The 21,002-nt window shown below is 38.7% G+C and overlaps 1 protein-coding gene across 3 annotated transcripts in view; it reads left to right on the top strand.

The window, feature by feature from the left end:
* The first annotated feature begins 2,904 nt into the window (after positions 1-2,904).
* The window catches only part of vsnl1a (visinin-like 1a), a 36,293-nt gene continuing 18,195 nt past the window's right edge, over positions 2,905-21,002 (top strand). The window contains exons 1-3 of one of the 3 annotated variants that reach the window (XM_079831711.1): positions 3,015-3,178; positions 5,590-5,705; positions 9,127-9,293. In XM_079831711.1, the coding sequence (XP_079687837.1) occupies positions 9,132-9,293 (162 nt within the window). In that variant the 5' untranslated portion in view covers positions 3,015-3,178; positions 5,590-5,705; positions 9,127-9,131. Of the gene's footprint in view, positions 3,647-5,589; positions 5,706-9,126; positions 9,294-21,002 lie in introns of all 3 variants that reach the window. The other 2 variants (XM_079831710.1, XM_079831709.1) reach the window with 2 other exon arrangements.

Below are 21,002 nucleotides of genomic sequence, written 5' to 3'. Positions count from 1 at the left end.
TGAATGTAAACAACTTGCAGAGCTCTGGCTTGTACCACCTGACTGCTGCAGATTAATTTCGGCGTTCGTCTGAGGACATGAACAGCTCCGGGTAGAAGGTCATGGGTTGCCATCTCGTAATTATGGTTACGACATGGCGTGACTGCAGCATAAGCTCATTGTTTTGGTTCAGGAGGAACTGTCGGTGGCTGCTGTTTGTTTGCGATGCTCAGTGATCTGTCTACAACTTTGCATAGCCGTACGGAACACATTGATGACGTGCGATGTCTGCGCAAGGGTGCGCAGAGGTATGGAAATACATACACTATATTGTCAAAAGTTTTGGGATGCCTGCCTTACATGCACATGAAATCTCATTCTTAATCTGTAGGGTTTAATATGGAGTTGGCCCACCCTTTGCAGCTATAACAGCTTCAACTGTGTGTTTATGGGAATTTTTGACCATTCTTCTAGAAGCGCATTTGTGAGGTCAGACACAGATGTTGGACGAGAAGGCCTGGCTCACAGTTTCTGCTCTAATTCATCCCAAAGTGGTTGAGGGTCAGAACTCTGTGCAGGCCAGTCAAGTTCCTGCACACCAAAACTCACTCATCCATGTCTTTATGGACCTTGCTTTGTGCACTGTAGCGCAGTCATGTTGGAACAGGAAGGGGCCATCCCCAAACTGTTCCCACAAAGTTGTGAGCACGGAATTGTCCAAAATGTCTTGATATGCTGAAGCAGCAAAGACTTCCTTTCACTGGAACTAAGAGGCCAAGCCCAACCCCTGAAAAACAACCCCACACTCACTTTACACCTGGCACAATGCAGTCAGGCAAGTATTGTTCTCCTGGCAACCGCCAAACCCAGTGATTTATCACTCTAGAGAACATGTCTCCATTGGCGGCGTGCTTTACACCACTGCATCCGACGCTTTGCATTGCACTTGGTGATGCAAGGCTTGGATGCAGCTGCTCGGCCATGGAAACCCATTCCATGAAGCTCTCTACGCACTGTTCTTGAGCTAATCTGAAGGCCACATGAAGTTTGGAGGTCTGTAGCTATTGACTCTGCAGAAAGTTGGTGACTTCTGTGCACTGTGCGCTTCAGCATGCACTGAAAAAAATCTGACAAAAATGTGTGATTTTACATGGCCTACCACTTTGTGGGTGAGTTGCTGTTTGTTCCAATTACTTCCACTTTGTTATAATACCACTAACAGTTGACCGCGGAATATTTAGTAGTGAGGGAATTTTACGAATGTACGTATTGCACAGGTGGCAACCTATCACGGTACCACGCTTGAATTCACTGAGCTCCTGAGACCCATTCTTTCACAAATGTTTGTAGAAGTGTCTGTATGCCTAGGTGCTTGAATTTATACACATGTGGCCATGGAAGTGATTGGAATACCTGAATTCAGTGATTTGGAGGGGTGTCCCTATACTTTTGGCAATATAGTGTATGTTGACAGGCAAGTAGGACATCATATTGTTTTCGGAACCCAATGCAATGATTGGACAAACATTTTTTAGTCCTAAGACTTCCGCAGAAGATATATGTACATGTTTTAATATTTAGACCACTTCTATTATTGATTGCTAACAGGATGCGAAGAGAGTATCAACCAGTAGCCTATAACAAAAAGTATTTATTAAAAAAAACTGCCTACCCTACCTTTAACATAGTGACCAATGGTGCTATAAATCCTATAAAGAATTATACATGAATTACACACTAAGAAGGCATATGTGTTCGTGGATACGTTATTGTCCTTCATGAACTTAGCAATTGTCTCATACAGCTATCATAAGAATAAAGGAATTTATTTTACAGTGTCCCTGTTACACATTTTACACGTAGTAACTATAGTAATAACAGTAAATTATGCAATCCCAAACCTAACCTTAACCCTATAGTAAGTACATACATACTATAGTTAATTACATATTACTTAATTGTAAAATGACACTGTAACACAGACACCTTAAAATAAAGTATAACCAAATTAAGTTCAAACTGACAATTCTCTTTCTACAAAATATGACTCTTGGTTAATTTGGTTGTACGAGCAAATTAATTAAGTACAAAGCAAGTACATAATTATTCCCTGGAAGCCGGGCTAAATGAGTAAACACTGTTACTGCATTCCTGACATGGGTCAGACTCTCAGTCACCTCTCAGATACTAAATACAGACATTGCCTATAACATAAATACCAGAATAGATACACTGGTTTTAAGAGAACTATGATTTCCAATTCATTATATAATAGCCTACAAGTAGAGGGATTGTAAATCCACCCCCTTCAGTTGGCACAATTTTCATTTTTTGTTGTTTACTGTTTTATATCCAATGACCTAAGCTTTCATTTGCTCTAAATTGAGTTTGGGTTGTTGAAGTTACATTGGGTGTAAAACTGACAGTTTAAACGCCTCATAATATTGTCAAAATTGTGTTACTGACTAAAGTTTTGTCACATATGGTGGTAGCCTACAGCAGTGAAACGTTCGTTTTCAAACTGAACAAATCTGATATACTTGAATCATTTTACATTATGTTAACACTTTTTAAATCATTTACGTTAAGTTGACAAAAACAGGCAATGTTAGAGCGATTCCCAGATTTCGTTTACTTTTTTTTTACACGCGAAATTTTGCTAATGTGACCGCACCTTGTTTACATTTCACAGACCTAATATGAATTAGTCTAGTTGATGTTTGTGCATTTTTAAAAACAGACTCCCCTGAAAGTCATTGTCGGCTATGTCACACACGGGCTACTTTCTTTTTTATTTTTTTATAGAAACCACAAAGGTGGAATGCGTGCATCTCAGACTTTCATATACTAGCTGACTTGCTGATGTCATTTTCTATCATTGTTCTATCCGAGTTCGGTCAGAGCGAGAAGGCACAATTTGCGCTCACTCAAAAGAGCACACACCACAGAGCAGTGGGCAAACACGAGATAGGTTGGTGGTGGTGATGAACACAGACCGACGCTGGCTGAGCTCTATTGTATCTCTATAGCGTCACATCACCTCGAGCGCTGCGCGTGGACTGTCCTCGCTGCAGTAATCGCTGCGCCTCTCCTTTCACCCCAAAGAAACCTCACCGCAGCTGTCAGCAGATTAGTGAGCACTTCCATCGCGTTTACCTTTTACAGTCGCCCGAAGCAGGAATCGTCAGACTCCTTTTCGGTAAGCCCATCTATGATATGTGTTTTCGCTGGAATAGGAAACCTTTAGAAAGTCGTTATGGATTGACGTGACGATGGCTGAGCTGGCTCATATAGGCTACCTGCAGCATTGCAATGCATTGATTCTTCACAGAGGATGCAATGTGCATGATTATGATATTTCAGAACACTTTAGCATAACTCCTCACCCTGGAAAACCACTTTCTTAGATGTTATATATTTTAAGATTATTCAAATGGACACTTAGCAACATTTATAAGCATCAATGTATGTTGATTTAAAAAATGCCATGAGTTAAAAACACCAAAGGAGGACCAGAGGATAGTAAAGTTGAGGTCAAAAATGTGGGCTTGCTATGTCAAATAAATGGACACTGGTTGACAATGGCCTCAGGTGTACATGTCTGAGACAGCTGTGTGTCATATCTACACTGTCATACTAGGGCTCGGTGAGAAATCTGTCCGCACAGGTTGGTGCATTTCAATTGTTTTGCATGCATTTTGACAGATCCCAAAAGAATGTGTACCGTATTCGGAACTGTATTGTCATTTTGAACCAACCTCACAGGATTCTAAAAGAATGAAATAAGAATCAAATACAATCCATTCTTTGATTCTTATGCGAGTGTTATATGGATATTGTGTCATATTTATCAGAACTCTGCTTGTATTGTATAACGTTTTTCTTCTGGACAGTTAAAGAAAACCCAAAGCCGATGGATTAATTAAAATCCTGAAGATGCATTTTAAATTAATTTTTAATGTCCTTCGGGGGAGTTTATCCTTTTGGTAATCATAATCGTCCTGTAATATTTGTTCTAAAATATCTTTTGTTTTAATGGATTCCCATTGACATGACTTAGATTTGATTACAAATTATGATTATGAAACTCTAACAAGATTACTTTAGGATTTTTTTGGACTAGGGGGGATATCACGATGCTTTGTTGTTGCTGTTTTTATAGTTCAGATTTAAAAAATGAATTGGATCGACTTTCCTCACTACCAATACAGCTTATACACTGCTGGATCAATGCAGCTATAATGTGCAAGGGCGATATAGGAGCATAAATAAGAGCATAGTGAAATTTTAATCATGTATTTCCTAGAGTCAGCTAACCACAATCTTACAGTCTCAAGGTCATGTTATAAAATATTGAAATAAACTAAATGTTTGTTATATAATGTGCCTTTCTGAACAAGCTGGATGTGCTAAATCACTTGACTAGCTAAATTCACATGTGACATAATCTGTCAGGCTTGTGTGGATGTGAACACAGTTGTGATGAGTCGACTCAGGGTTTAAAATGCCTTTTGATCTCTGGACAGGGCTCAGTTTGCGAAGTCATCATAAAGCCTGCTAGTCAGTTCTTAGGTGAAACGAATGCGTGTACACACATAATAATAATTCATGAAACAGCATTTTCTGTGGTACAAACAAAAGATGTTTTAATCTGATTTTAAAGCAGATCAGAATATGGCGTGTGTTCTACCTCGTTGCTACTACTTTGAATGCCCCACTGATAGTCCGTGTGTACGTCGAAGATCAGTTTAATCTATCTGCATTACAGCAGTGTCGCGTGAAAAGGCAAAATCATTTTAAAAGATCGATTCAACCTGTGCGTTATAGTCACAGGGGACAGAGTATTCTCTCTGGTCTCCTGTTGCAGCAGAAATAGCACTGATGCAGCCTAAATGGAAAATGGAGTGGACTATTGCTTTTTAGGTAGACAGGCTCTTCGGTTCCGTTTATAGCCTGCGGTGACCGATTCTTTTCAACAGCATCAGTTGATCAGTGCTTCATGCACAGACGGACCTTACCTTATTGTTCACCTAGAATGATGCAACAAGTAGCAATATCTCATTCGTGCGTCTTATTATTTGTACTGGGCAAATCAAATGCTAAAAGTTGAAATAGGCCTTTGACACTGCAACATGGACAATTTGAATTGGAAATTATTACTGCATTTGCAAATTATGTAGTTAGTTCTGATCGTTGTGCCACATGGAAACAACCCTCCGGAGAGTTTATGGAAAGTAACCTCAAATTTGGACAGTTTAGACTGGTGGGTCAGCTACATTTAAAGGGAGAGTTCACCCATGAATGAATATTCTTTCATCATTTACTCACCCTCATGTTGATCCAGACCTGTATCACTTTCTTTCTTCGGTGGAACACAAAAAGAAGACATTTTAAAGAATGTTAGTAGTCACGCAGTTCCATTGTGTGGACAAATATCTTCCTTTATGTTCTACGGAAAAGAGAGAAACGACGTGAGGGTGAGTAAATGATGACAGAATTTGCAATTTTGGGGGGAAATTTACCTTCAGAGAAACGCTCTGTCATAATTTACTCATGTCATTTCAAACCCATATGACTTTTTCTTTCATGAAGCTGCTCTTTTCTGTACAGCGAAAATGGATGATGACCAGGGGCTGTAAAACTCCAAAAAGGACAAACCCATATGATAGATTTGTGTGCGACTGAAATTTCAGAAGAAAGTCATATGGTGTTCACATGACATCAGGGTGAGTAAATGATGATTGAATTTTCATTTGCAAGCAAGCTATTCCATAGTTGATTGGCAGAAACGTTGTAAATCTTTGAAATTAAGAGAATAAACGTTTCTTTTTTTACCATTCCTATTGACCAATGAATCATTTGAACCTTCAATTGTCCTGCCTGACATAAATCATGTAAATCTTTGACAATGGAGGGATCAGCTGGAGGAGGATTCAATTAGGAACGATGCTGATCATCGAATTAGTTTGAAACCGTAAATCACACTCACAACGAGCTATATGACGATGCATTATCGCTGATTCATAGACAGTTTCGGGGCAGCTGTTTTTAGCACTCTGAATTTGCTATGCTGTGCTTTTTTTCTCATGGGTGGATCCCTCATAAAGAACGGTATTCCCCAAGGAAACAGGGCCTCCGATGCACTCTGCGGATCAGGGAGGGTTACGCTCCTGCCATTAAAAGCTCACCAGGTCACAATCTGATGTTGTGCATGGGCTGGTGGCCTCATTTTCACCTTGTTTGTAGTATTTTCTACATCCCTGTCTTTAGAGAGCAGTCTTTTACTCAGCCATTTGCTTGAAAAATAAAATGCTGTTGTGTGGGAAACTAAATTAGCACTCATTATCGCCAGCGTCGCTGCTCGTTTGTCAGTCTCAGACTGAATATTAATTGTAATGAACTTTGAAGTGCAATGTTCTCATCTAGTATTTACGTGAGCCTCGATGAGTGTGATGAGAGCTCATCTCTATGATTTATTAGTGGTGAACAAATTAAAAAGCAGCAGAATTACTCAGCATTTCATCCGCAGCACTCTCTCTCCATCTGTCTCTGTGCTTTCATCGTATCCAATATTAATGTAACAGAAGGAATCGGCTTTTTCGATTTTGAAAAAAAAAAAAAGTAAATGTCACATTGAAGCTAGGATGTGATGACCTTTTGGTAATTATGTGATTGATACTTTGTTTAATTATCCCATTTCCCTGACAGTAACGCACACACTGTGTGTGAGCCATCTAGGGGGAAAGGGCTGCGGGCTGCTCTCACCAGCAAATGTGGGCAGGATAGAACACTAAACGTCCTCCAAAGGCACAGGCAAATTTGTTATAATAATTATAAGCTGAAATTAGGGATTTCTTATGAAGATGCTCTCATCCTTAGTGAGATATTATGTACTGACGCTGGAACGTTCTCTCAGCGCTTTCTCATTTTCTCTGTGCTAAAAGGAGCATAACCACGTTTTGACTGTATCTTTCAAGGAAAAAAATCTGCAACAGAAGCATTTTTACTGGTGGACGTGTTTGTCCGATTGATCTAAGCCTACTTCAAATGTATTCAGCCAGCATGAAATTATATAATCCACAATGACTGACTCAAGCCATCATATTTATTGAATTGCATGGCTTGCTTAGTCTTTAGCCATGATATTAATTATGAAATGAGTATTTCCACCTATATACATTTAGTATATTAGTGTGTGCGCTTAGCAAAATGACTTAAAGGGTTACTTCAGCGATTAGCATTAAGCTTTAGGTGCGTCCCAATTCGCATACTTATGCACTATTCTTTAACGTTTTTAAGTATAAATAGTGTAAGTAGTGTGTTCACACTGAAAATTCCAAAAAGAAAAAGTTGAAATACCCGGATGATGCACTAAATTGACGGAAAAAACGAAGTGTGTTACCTAGTGGAGGGGGAGGCACTACCAGATTCCGATGTTGAAAGACAAGATAACCATGTAAAGTACATACACTACACGGTTGAGTACATAGTGCCATACGTACATAGTGTAGTGCATAGTGTATAGTGCGCCATTTGGGACACAGCTTTTGAATCAGTAGAAACCCGGTAGTATATTCAAATTATCGTACTCCCCCCCCCATGTCCCCCTGAGATGAGAGAATTATGCATTTTATTTCTGGAAAAAATCCTCAGATGACGCAAATATCGTCATTTCGCGTCATCTGAGGATTTTTTTGGCCAGAGGCTAGAGACTACAGCCAGTAGAAGGAGCTAGTTCCGCAGGTTTTCAACCCGCCCACAGTGGAGGGATCTCCCTCACAGAATGTAAATGCGTACGGCCGCTCGGCCTCAGGCATTCATAACGGAGCGGTGCGGAGCAAAGTGAGCGTTTCAACTTTTCAATGAATTCCTAAAGTTAAGCTTCCATAGGCATGATCTGAAAATGCGCCAGACTGGACACGCACTGAGAATGAATGCCGCGCTTACCTCAGCTCTGCTCAGCTCTTACTTCGCTCTCGTGATGAATGAAATCTGACTCCGGCTGCATCTGTGCCGTGACTTTCGTTCGGCTCACTCACACTTTATTGAAAAGACACTACTTATTACTTTGAAAATCAAAACAACGGTGGGGGCGGTGTCATGGTGGGCAAGTGATAACCAGTAGTCGTGGTTTTGGGTGTGACCTCGTTGAGCTGCGAAGCAAGTGGATTCTGAGAGTTGTTGTCTTTCATCCACATGAGACAAAAATACATTTTCTGTCTTTTCTCAGTCTAGAAGGCACCACATTTAAAAATAATTTCACATTTCTACTACATAAATGACCCAGTTTAAATACACATTCATCTTCCCAGCACTGAAGTACCCCTTTAATATTCAATTTTCTCAAATTCAATTTGTATAGTACTTTTCCTCATATGTAGTGTATTTTTTTTCTAAAGCAGTTTTACAAAGAATTGTGCTTTACCTCAGTGAGCAAGCCAAAGGCAACAATGGCAAGGAAAGACTCTATAGGCGGTTTGAAGAAGAATCCATGGGAGGATCCAGACTCTTATTTAAGGCACTTATTTGAACAAATGTATGGTCCATTCTATGAAACGTGCCTTTTTAAGGTTGATTTTAAAGGTGATTATGAAGGTGAAATTCGCAGAATTTTGTACGGTTTTAAACTTTTTGTCAGACAAATAATGTGTTTATAAAATAAAAGTGTTTCATCCGCATTTGTTACAAAATCTGCAATTTATGTTCATCAAAAAATCCTGGAAAAAAGTATCACACAAAAATATTAAGCAGCACAACTGTTTTCAACATTGATAATAATAAGAAATGTTTCTTGAGTACTAAATCTGCATTTCTAAAAGATCATGTGACACTGAAGACTGGAGTAATGGCTGCTAAAAATTCAGCTTCGCCATAACAGGAATAAATTACATTTTAAAATGCATTAAATTAGAAAACAGTTATAATAGTATCTCACAGTATTACTGTTTTCACTGTATTTGATCAAATACATGCAGCCTTGGTGAGCATAAGAGACTTATTTCTTCTTACCAACTCCAAAATTTTGAATGGTAGTATATGTGAGGGACATAAATGGCCTTTTTGTAGAACAAACTTTATGCAGTTAAAATGAATTACAGCTCCAGGCAAAGTGAGATCACAGCTATTTTATGTTTCTGTTCCTTGCAGACACCATGGGGAAACAGAACAGCAAGCTGACCCCTGAGGTAATGGAGGACCTGGTGAAGAACACAGAATTTAATGAACACGAACTCAAACAGTGGTACAAAGGCTTCCTGAAGGATTGTCCAAGTGGCCGACTCAACCTGGATGAGTTCCAGCAGCTTTATGTTAAGGTAGAGACCCTAGTCGCTCTTTCATACATTTCTCTACATGTGCCGGCTTTTTGTTGGTCTTGTTCCAGACTGAAGAGGTCATTGAGGAGTGCATCAGATGCACCATGTGATTTACAAGCGGCTGGAAGAGCCCTCTGAGTCATTCAGTTGGATAGTCTGATGTATAACTGGCACCAAATTCAATTCAGATCTCCAGGGCTACGCTAGCTGGCTATTCATATAGCTGGCTTCTTTATGGCATGCCAAGCACAAATAGTTGTTGTGACATGTTCTACTCTCTTTAGTAGTTTAGTCATTTAGATTTATGAGGTTATACATTTCAGTTTTGAAACATTTTGCTGCATATAGCACAATGTCTGCTGAGTCTTAATTTGCAGCTCCAATTATAACATGACACTACCTGCTGCTTAATATGAATATGAATTATGTAAAGACATTATGCAAGATCATTTACATCATCTACTAACAGCCAGAGTAAATAACCACACGTCTCACAGCTCTGCACAGAAACCACAATGGTTTGAATTGGCCTGAAATGAAAAGAAAGAATAGAAACATGTTGTAGGCCAAGCCTTTTAGTGATCAGGGATAGCGTGGTTGTTTTTATTTTTTGCAAAAAGATATCAGTGAGAGAGTTTTATTAAAATCCAAGGGAGAGGAAATGGATGAACTTGCATTAGCAGGGCGCTGAGTCCCTGCGGACTGAGTGATTGTTTGTATATGTGTGTGTGTGTGTGGTTCAGGTACATCCTATGTAATGGGGACAAAATGCCCCTACAAAAATGGCAATATCGGAAATCTTTTCCCTTGTTGGGACATTTTTGTATATATATATATAATATACAGTTATGTTGGAACAGGAAGGGACCAATCCCAAACTGTTCCCACAAAGTTGGGAGCATGAAATTGTCCAAAATATATTGGCATGCTGAAGCATTAAGAGTTCCTTTCTCTGGAACTAAGGGCCCAAGCCCAACCCTGAAAAACAACCCCCACACCATAATCCCCCCTTCACCAAACTTTACACTTGGTCAGACAAGTACTGTTCTCCTGGCAACCGCCAAACCCAGACTCGTCCATCGGATTGCCAGATAGAGAAGCATGATTCGTCAATCCAGAGAGCACGTCTCCACTGCTCTAGAGTCCAGTGGCGGCGTGCTTTACACCACTGCATCCGACGCTTTGCATTGCACTTGGTGATGTAAGGCTTGGATGCAGCTGCTCGGCCATGGAAAACTCTACGCTATTTTAATTTACATGTATTCATATGGATTTTCAGCACGAACCTATAACTGTGCATGCTAGGTGAATGTTTTCAGATATTTTATTTAAAATGAATGCTTTTCTCCTTACCACTAATTGGGTTTAAGGTATTCTCTGTATTAATATAATGTTTCTATAGATTTAGAGGCAATAATCTGAGCTCCTCTATATGGTATATAGAGGCAATAATATGTGCCTGGAAATTAGCATGCTTTGTGTGGACCAAGCTTAGGAGGTTGCTGGCATTGTCTTGTTGCTAAATTTAGCATCTTTTTTCCACTGATTCATGCTTTTTCAATAATAGGTTGCCAGACTAGACTGGGGATGAGATCAGTTCTATGGACAAACAAACCATCCTCTGAACTCACTCTGTTTTCTGCAGACATTTGATACAGTTTGTAGTCGTCATTTGGGTTAGATCTATCCACTTAGACGTACAGGATAGAACTGAAATAAAATTATGTGGCCATATCTATTGCTGCGGGAGATCATATAAAAAACCACCAGCCTGTTGCAGGTAAAACAAGCATCAAAGGTTATTCCGATATGGGAGTGACCCGATATATGAACATTTACTAAACAAAATGTATCATTGTTCCTTTTGTGTTTATAAGACTCTCTGGAATACTTGATTCTGATTAGATTGGACAATAGTTGTATTGAGTGGTCAGATGGAAATGGAACCAGTATGAGACACAAAGAGCTGGATGAGTTGCAAATAATAATAATAATATATACACTAATATATACACTAAGGGGTCTGTAAGATTAATACAGTATAAACAGTATGTGAAACACTGTTACAACTGTTTTATTATAATTTATTTTATTCCTGGGATGGATCCTTCAGAAATTATTCTGATATGCTAATTTATTAATTATATTATTATGAAAGTATTAATTTATTTTAAAAAATCATGCTCACCCCAAAATTTTGAATGGTAGTGTACATTATGCTATATAATATAAAATATACATTTATATAAAATTGTTGTTGTGTTTATATTCTTGGTTGGCTGATTGTTTTTTTTTTTACACTGTAAGGGAATATTTTAGATGTATTTTGATTTCAGAGATTGTATGATAATTGTAGATAATTTATATATTTATAATTATAAATATTTTCATGTAAATTCATCAGTATATACAGCAAGTAGCCATGAAATACTGGGATAACGAGTCAGCAAGTCATCATGGGAAAATAATACCTTGATACTTGATATAAAACCCCTCCATTCAGTTGACTACAGGATTACTTGGTTTGAATGGATGACTGTACATTATTCCTTATGTGTAACAATCTAAACAATGGAATGAACATGGAGTCATGAAAATGGCTGGCTATTTAAAGAGATAATATGTGGCAAAGTTCCCATTTCTATTTATAGCATTTTACTCAATACCTCAGTGCATATCTTGTCATACTATAACAGTGCCACACTAACTACAGTACATGGGGAGTTATTAACCTTGCGGCTGAACGCTGTGCATCGCCTCTGTGATTAATCTGCCAATAGTATCCAGAGGTGATGGCTGTACATGGTGTCAGTAAAGTGATCCCTTTGTCTCCTGGGGGTTGCTTGTTTGCTGCAGTTTCAGGTGGTAATACTATGACAACAGTGATGAGATGCTGTGTAAGGGACTTTAGGTTTGTGCTGAATGAAGCACTTCAGTGGCGTGTGTTAAATCTAATTGGCAGTTAAAACGATGACATACTACGCATTGATGTGGTGGTTGGTTGGACACAAAAATTTGATTGTAAATCTTTTGAGTAGAAGGGGGGATGGGGGTGTGCAGGGAACATTAGATTTACCAGAGGATTCCAACGTGCTCTAGTTTGACTCCAGTTTGTTACATCACCCTCAGCAGACAGCTCAGACCTTGGTCATGTGGCCAAATGGAGGGCTGTGGTGGATCGAACATCGACCCAGATCTCATCTCACAGCACATGAATATGGAATGACAGGATGGCATCTGGTTTGCGGCCCTGGTGTGGCATAGACAATGATGTGGCTAGACATCTTAATGGTAAATACTGGGAAAACATGTTGATTTCTTTCTTTTATTTGATGGGTGAAAATGTGAAGGTTTCTTCATTACGAATGGGTTAAACTTCTTTTAATCCAAGTGTAATATTTTTTAAATCGCTAGTGTAAAGATAACGCTTTACAATAAGGTTCCATGTAAACATTATGAAAAACACTTCTAAAGCCTTCATTCATTTTAGTTAATGTACTGTACATTTCAAAATTTACCAATATTTTTTTTCTGTTTATTATTTAATGGACCATGAACTAACAATGAACATTTGTATTTTTATTAACTAACATAACAAAGATTATTGTTAGTTAATGTTAATTAATGCAGTACCTAATGGTACCTTGGTAAAATGTTCCCAGATATTTTTTTCTTCAAGGAAATGGGTCAAATTGATTGATTGATTTAAATTCATTTTAATTATTAGTGTAATTATTTTTTAATTTATAATAATTATTACTTCAAATGAATTGTAACAATCATTTCAACAACAACAAAAGGGTTCGTTAAGACATTTTATGGGGATTTTTACTCGTTTTATGGTTGTCTGTCATTGCCCCTTTCCATCGATCAAACACACACATAAAAAACACACAGTCAGGTCTGATACAAGCAGGCACAGCATTGAATTTGACTCCAATTGCAGTCACTACCAGGAGATTTTCTTAAATTAGTGAATGATCTTATGCACTTTCATTTTCCCATGCTGAGCATGAAAAACGTGCATAGGCTGTCGGAACCTGTTTTTCTTTGCACTTGTTTTATATGTACAAAAAGACCAGAAAAATCAAAGCAGGCTTCTGGAGTTTCTAGTGCTTCATTTATAACACAATGAAGACATCACTTTAAATAGTATGTTACTTTAACTGTGTCATGGGAATTTGAGATTAATTAGATTATCTGTCAAATGTAGAATTGAATACCGAGGACAGAAAATTCCTTCATGAGGTCAAAGCTACACACAAGAACAAGAGGAGTTCTTTTTTTTATCATGGCATCACCAGTGCTCTTCTATTGTAGATGCTGGTGTGATGTTTGAAGAATGTGGACGGATTCATGGTTTTTGCTGCAAAATCAGATTACATGCAGTAATAAAATGAAACCATCCTAAAGGATCCTATGTGTCACGGTTAAGATGTGGCAGGGGAGGCTGAACAATAGTTCATGTGTGTTTAAGTACAGCAGCAAACGGGTGGAATCTTCCCTTGTGTAGCGATGCAGTAATGAATGATCTACGTACTTTGGATTTATTGAAGTATCCATTTTGTTTAATGATAGCTTGTGGAGAAGATGGAGGATCTTGGTGTCACACAAGGTTGTCTTTGTGAAGGAGACAAATTGCCTCCCTGCGATCAATAGGACGCCATCTTATTCCCCATCCACAGATCTTGTAAGATGACCTATAAAGGATAACAAGCCTTAATATGAAGTTCCTTTTTTCCCCTAGAACCTTGTTCTTGATAAGACATTACATTCAGTCTATCAGTTCATTTGCATTTATTCACTTGATGTATTTAATTATAACAATAATCAAAAAAATGGCTTTTTTAAACTGTTAAAGTGTTTTGGAATTACACTATCAAAAGAATATTTGTTAGTCTCACAAAGCAATGTATGACTCACACATTAAAAAGCAATCATAAGCTTTAATATCAGAGGATTAGTTTAGCTTTATTTTTGATAATGACAGTGTACTTTGCAGAATGACTATAATATCAAGAAAGTGATGCTCTCGAGTCATTGGCTATGTCCGAAAACTTAAGCAGATGACTTGTTGCCTCGTGCCCTATCAGGCAATGACTCTGCAGGCAGCGTTTGCGCACAAAGGTACCTCACAAAACTGATTTCGGACAGACTTCTGAGGCAGCGTAACGGTTCAATGATCTACAGCAAAATAGAGCGAGCATTGGTGGTGATAACTAAGCAAATATTTAATTGTTACAATAGAAATGTCTTGCTAGAAATGAATCAGAAATGGAAAATGTTGCTCAAAAATTGACATTTACACACAAACCGACCACCAACCGCAACTTTCAGATGCCATCTTAATTTATTAGCTCAACTGTCACAGAATGGAAAGCACAGGATTGTGGGATATCAAAGGCAGTCTTAGAAAAAATCGATCAGATGAAGGTATCTCATGAGACAGGAAGTGAAGCTAACATTGGATTCGGATGTGCCTTGGCCATTGGGCATAACAGGTGTGGCATGCACGGGGCAGAGGTTACTGCAGTAGCAGAAAAAAAGTTATTAAAGGTGCACTATGTAAAAAATTTTTCAGTAAAATATCCAAAAACCACTAGGCCAGTGTTATATATTTTGTTCAGTTGAGTACTTACAATATCCCAAATGTTTCCAACTATTTGTAAATCGTGAGAAATTGCTATTTTAACCAAGGAACCGGGACGACCCTCGGTTTCTGGTTTTATTTTGCAGAAACTCTTTACTCTTACTGCAGTGTGCAACAAGTGTCATAGCAGCCGCTGAGCGAACGCACAGAGTAGTGTCATAACTTCATTTTCAACACACTCAGATGTATCTAATATGATAATCAGAGCTGCGTTACCTCATACTCATGACCGGAAAAGCGGAAATGGCGGCTGTGGCTGTGTCATAATAAAAGTCCCGCTGCTCGCGAGGCGTGTGTTGCGTTCATCTTATTAACAATCGCTCCAGCGGCCTTGCTCAGCTCCCACAATATTTGGTCCTGCTCTGCTTCATACCACAGTAACGTTAATAATCGCATCCATGAACATGATTTCTGCCCGAGTTCTATCCCGATTCTTTTCCACCGCCTGTGAGGTGAAGGCCAAATGTCCCAAGATTCTGCGCTCAAACTTGCCGTCATCAAACTACAACCTTTGTTTTGAATAGGCGACCTCTAGTGGATGGAAAAGTTACATAGTGCATTAGTACAAATAGAACTTGTAGATATTCAACTAATTATATTTACTTTTATAGTATTTTAAGGTGAAATATGTATGTTTGTCACTAGCATCACCAAACTGAATTGCAAAGATAATGCATCAAACAAGTTTTCTGAAACACACCCCCTGTCTTCCATTGGTCAGACAATCGGTGTTTCTGTATCAGGCCAGTCAGTTTTCAGTCACTCATTTTCAGTGTGCAGATTGAGGTGTACTATGTAAATAATCTAAAATGGTTTTGAAATTTTATTTTATTTATTACTTATTTTGATGACTAGATTGGCACATTCTGATTTGTAGACCGAAGAATGCTGGGGCTTGGGGAACAGGGGCTGGGACAAACAAACACACATTGCTTCTATTGGAGGAGCTCTTCTTTACCATCACTGGAAGGCTAGCATATGTGTTTATGTTTTGACCGCAGCCTTGCCCCATGTGACTTCCTGTGACGTGTGAGGGCTGGGTGGAAAATGCTCTGATGGGTCTCTTGATTAGCCGTGGGTCACTACAGCAGCTCGGTGTTCCTCTTCCCAATGTCACCTCAAGGTCTCCCGCCAGCAGAGTACTGTGCTTCCCTGTGATCTATGGTCAGTCGGGACGGAAATGCGTCATACGTCATCATTCAGAGCAGGGCTTTTGATAAGCCAGACACATGAAAGGGGGCTTGTACCACCCTCTTACTCTGCGTGATTTCTATTTTATTTTATCTGACATATTCACCCGGGGTTAAGTGCCTTACTCAGGGGCACAGTGGCTCTCTCCAGTTCAAAGGTCACTGCCACTGGGGTCAGAACATACAACCTTTGGACCTTAACCACTATTAATGCAACCACTGCAACCACTAAAGGGCAGATGGAATAGCAGAGTTTAAGAGGGGTGCAACGGTATATCGCATCACAAAAAATGTGACAATATGTATTATGTACAGTGTTGTACAAGTTACTTCCAAACTTTAATACATTATAGATTACTTGTTACTGTTATTTAAAAGTCATTCTTTACCTTACAATATTATTGTCTCAGAATTGTAATGCGTTACATTACTCCTGTATTACTTTTGAGTTACTTTCACCACAATAACTACAGAACTAGAACTTAAAGGGGTGGTAAAACACATTCTTTTGAAGGCTTGATTGTGTTTGTGGGGTGCACTGTAACATGTGTTCATGCTTAGTTTAAAAAAAAAACATTAATTTTCATATATTTGACCATTATTCTACACTGCTCCGTCCCTCCTTGTAAAACGGTCTGATGCTTTCCGGGTTGTATGAAGCCAGTCCCTTAAAAATACGCAATGGGCTCAGATTGGTTAGCTGGCCCAGTGTGTTGTGATTCGCTAACCGCCTAGTGCACGTTTGTCGGAAACGTCACGCCCCTTACCTGGAGGCTGTGCTTTGGTCAGTATTAGAAACAGTGGCGTCAATAAAACCATACCAATCTGAGCCCGAATCAGACCCAGAACATTTTAGTGAAGATGATCGAGCAGAACCTGTTCATTCCTCAAGAGTAAAGACTGCGGGTCTATAGTGATCGCTACTGAATGGCACTGTTACTTTTGTATTTTTAGAACGATTATAGCCAAATATCTGTCGCAAGAACTAACCCAAAACGAACACTAAACACTGGCTTTACTAGTAAGTTAGCCAAATCACACACAGAACCATGTTTAGCAAGCCTGTAGATAAACAATACATAAAAGCTCTAATCAAAGAATAATTTACACTAATGCCAAGTTCGCTGTTGAGATTTTAACGTTAGTGTTTGTAACGTTAGGTGTTCGTCGGATAACGTTAAGTATGAATGAGCATTTAACAGACTGGTTTGCAGAATAGCGTTGTCATCTGTTTACTTCCTTGCTACAACCTATTACAGGAAAACACATCGATGAAAAATAAATCAGACTTACAGGTTGTGGCCCGTAAACAGCTTCTGTTTGTAAATCCAGCTTTCAGGACAAGCCGTTGTGCATATCCTGCATTGAACTCGCGAAGATGGTGGAAGTTGTCCTCCGTGAAATGTGCAGCACGCGTGTCGTGCATCCACGCACTTGCAGTGTTTGTCTTACGCAGCTGACGTTGTTCAAATCCGGCATTGAACTCGCGAAGACGGTGGAAGTTTTCCTCCGTGAGATGTGCTGCGGGAGCCCCGCGCGCGCCTGTTTCCCTCCGTCTCAAACACACGTGCATATAACATTTTGTATGTTAAACGCTCTGAAACGCACCCCCGTCCCACAAGGAAGGCTGAACAAAGCAAGTACCCCAGACCTGCAATCCGGATGAAAATAACAGCGTTTCCTCTGCATCGCGGCAACACCACTCCAGCCTAACTATACCACAACAGCGCCACGATACAAAATGGCCTCACCCCCCCTTATTTAATATTCTCGGAGGAGGGGTTTATGTAAATATTGAGCCTGTTGATGTCACCAACCCTGGAGGAATGTCTGTAATCGCCTACTGGCCGTTTGTTGTAGTTCTTAGAAACTGATTTCTTTAAAAGCAAATATCTCCCTTTGCTTTAAACTTTGAACGTTGTAACTTTGCAGATGTTGTTTATGCTCAAGCAGCAACATTACACGCTAGCTAAAGTTAGAATAGTGAAATCGTGGTTTACCACCCCTTTAACATTCTAAAATTACATAATGTACTACAGAGCATTTTACATCCAGTAGAAAGCGATATGATGTAGCATAATGACTGTAACAATATAGCATATAATTTGCAAAGTGAAGGCTCATGACAATGCAAGAAAGGATGACCGACAGAATCACAAACGATCCAAGTCTGGGAATAGCTTGGGTCTATCTTAGACACAACAGAACTGTAGGCTATGTAAACTCTAATTCCATGACAAGTTGCACATTTGTTCTTTTCTTATTGTTGTCAGTATTTTATTCTCTTTGAATTTAAGATGTTCACTGCACAACACAAAACCGTCATGCACAAGGTGCAAGAGATGTTTTTTTTAAATTGCTAGTGCTATTTCGGGACGTCGATAGTTATTTTGGTTCTAGACAAAGGTTGCATTTGACTGCATTTGCATTTGACTATTATGTTCTTCTTGTCCTTAGATCTGACAAACTCGAAGTAATGCGCATACATCCATCTCGCGAATGTACAGTCTTCTTCTGCCATCTTCATTCATTAAGCCTTGTTTATATTTCGTTTGGCTCTGTAGCGCGAGCCTCCGCTGACTGCGCGTGCGCGCCTCGTCCGTTTGGGGAGGTGTTTATATTCAGCGTGCTCTGCGTTGTGCTATTCTTTGAAATGAGCCTTTAAGCCTTCTTTACTTACAAATTTGGACACCACACGCGGCTATTGACTGACCACGAACAGGTTATAACTTACGTGCATTTTTCATTCGTTAATGTCTCGCGGTCTTGCTGTTTTTTGTTTGTTTTTTTGTCCTGTTTTTTTTTTACAATTACATTTTGCGCTGAAAGTGTGTTGTAACGCAAGCGTTACTGAACATGTACCGAGTAAAATATTACTGAAAATTGATTAGTAATGCCTTACACTACTGCGTAATATGTTACTGTAATGCATTACTTTTGTAACGCGTTACTCCCAACACTGATTGTGCATAGTTAAAATTTTGCATCAGATACTATGGTAGTGGCACGTCAAATATGGTAAACCCAGAAACCCACACATTTGAGCTCCCATGTTTGTTAATTATTATAAAAATAAAATATATATATTTTTAAAATGTATGTAGAGTCAAAGCATATGTTTTTAACATAACTATGTATTTTTTTTAGCTAAGCAAATTATCAAATTATGTATGTATGTTCTTTCTTTCATTGTATTCAAGCCCCATTCCAAATTTAGCATTTTAATGAACAATACTTTTTGTTAACTGTATATCAAATGACTTTATTTTAGCTTTGTTTAAACTATCGTGAGATCAGTATCATGTATTGAATCGTGACATGAGTGTATTGTTACACCCCTAATAAACAGTCAACACAATGTAAGGAAGCAACAACTTAAATAGTATTAGCATGAATTTGCTTGATTGTATTCTTGATTTTATTTGTGAAAGTTCACTGAAGCTGAACTATTGGGCTGTGTATTGATTCAACTCTCATTACAAATGCCGACCTTATTGAGCCCTCAGTTTTAAATCAAGTCTGATTGCACTGAAAAGAAAAGCAGTTCTCTGAAGTGTCAGCAAATCTGTCATTTCCAGAAAATTAAGGAAATTGCATTGCAGCAGCACTGCATCTGCATTAGCCTTTAAATCAACCTTGGCCGTTCATGGAAATAAATAAATGGTTTGTTTTTTCTTCCCATTCAGAATCTGATCCGAAGTGAGCGGTTAGGAATAAAAAGTGTTTACATAATGCTATTGGGGGCTGTTGTAGTAATGGAAGGGTTGTGCCAGCCAAGCTCAATTATCCCTTGGGCACATTGCCCATATAATTCAATCAGTAGTGCAGAGGGGAGGGTGATTATCCATGACCCGTGTTAGTGAAGTCAGCTCTGTTTGTGGTGCTAACCCTCCTTCTTAGGACATTACCTTAACCTAGTCCTGCTCCTTTGAGACCCTATTATCTGCTTGTTGAAAGGCTTTGCACTACAGAGGCCTAAGGGCTATCTGTAGCCGATTTGATGCAATGCATCATACAAATGGGAAAAATCTCAACAATGAGAGGTTAGTTTGTACTGGCTAGCTATATAATCAAATGTTCTAGTTTGCAACTCACTGATAATGATGGATTTTATAGTGCTTTTTGCATCTGAAAGTAAAATCGCTGAGGCGAAAGGCAAGCAAAGAATGCAATTTTGTTTTGGAATTTGGTGCATTTTCTTTCTGTATTCTGATTGCGATAAAATGGTGAGGGGGAAAGCAGTGACATTATTCAGCAAGGACACCTTAAATTAATCAAAACATGACAAAATTTCTATTTCAAATAAATGCCGTTCTTTTGATCTTCTATTCATCGAAGAAGCCTAAAAAATGTATCACTGTTTCCACAGAAATATTAAGCAGTTTACACTACAACGATGTACTAAAAATGAAAATGTTTTTTTCTTTGTACAGTTGACAGTGTTATTAGAACGATCCCCTTTCACACAGATCTTTATTTTGCATGCCAGGCCAGCAGTTAGCAATGTCACTTGATATACATAGTTAATTCTGAAGTATGAATTGCGCTTTTCTATACGTCTATACACCATGTCTGTCACGATAAGTTGCCAGATAATTTTTTTAAATCAACCTTGTTGCTGGTTTAAAGATGTTTCAAATGTGTCAAATGTGTCTCTGGACCGGTGTCATGACAAATCGGGTCCTCCCTCGAAATCGGGTCTCCCCAAACTTTCAGTAAATGATCATCCTAAGTATATATGAATGATATTAATTTAAAATATGCGTAGCTTACTATACAATGCGTACAAAAACACATTACTGCATAATAAAACTTAATTTCTTACACTTGATTAACTGTTAATAAATAATAATAATAATATACTGTAAA

Source organism: Gobio gobio, assembly GCF_949357685.1.
Source record: "Gobio gobio genome assembly, chromosome: 12".
Lineage (NCBI taxonomy): Eukaryota > Metazoa > Chordata > Actinopteri > Cypriniformes > Gobionidae > Gobio > Gobio gobio.
The sequence above is the reverse complement of the archived record's forward strand: the minus strand, read 5'-3'. Positions and strand labels throughout refer to the sequence as shown.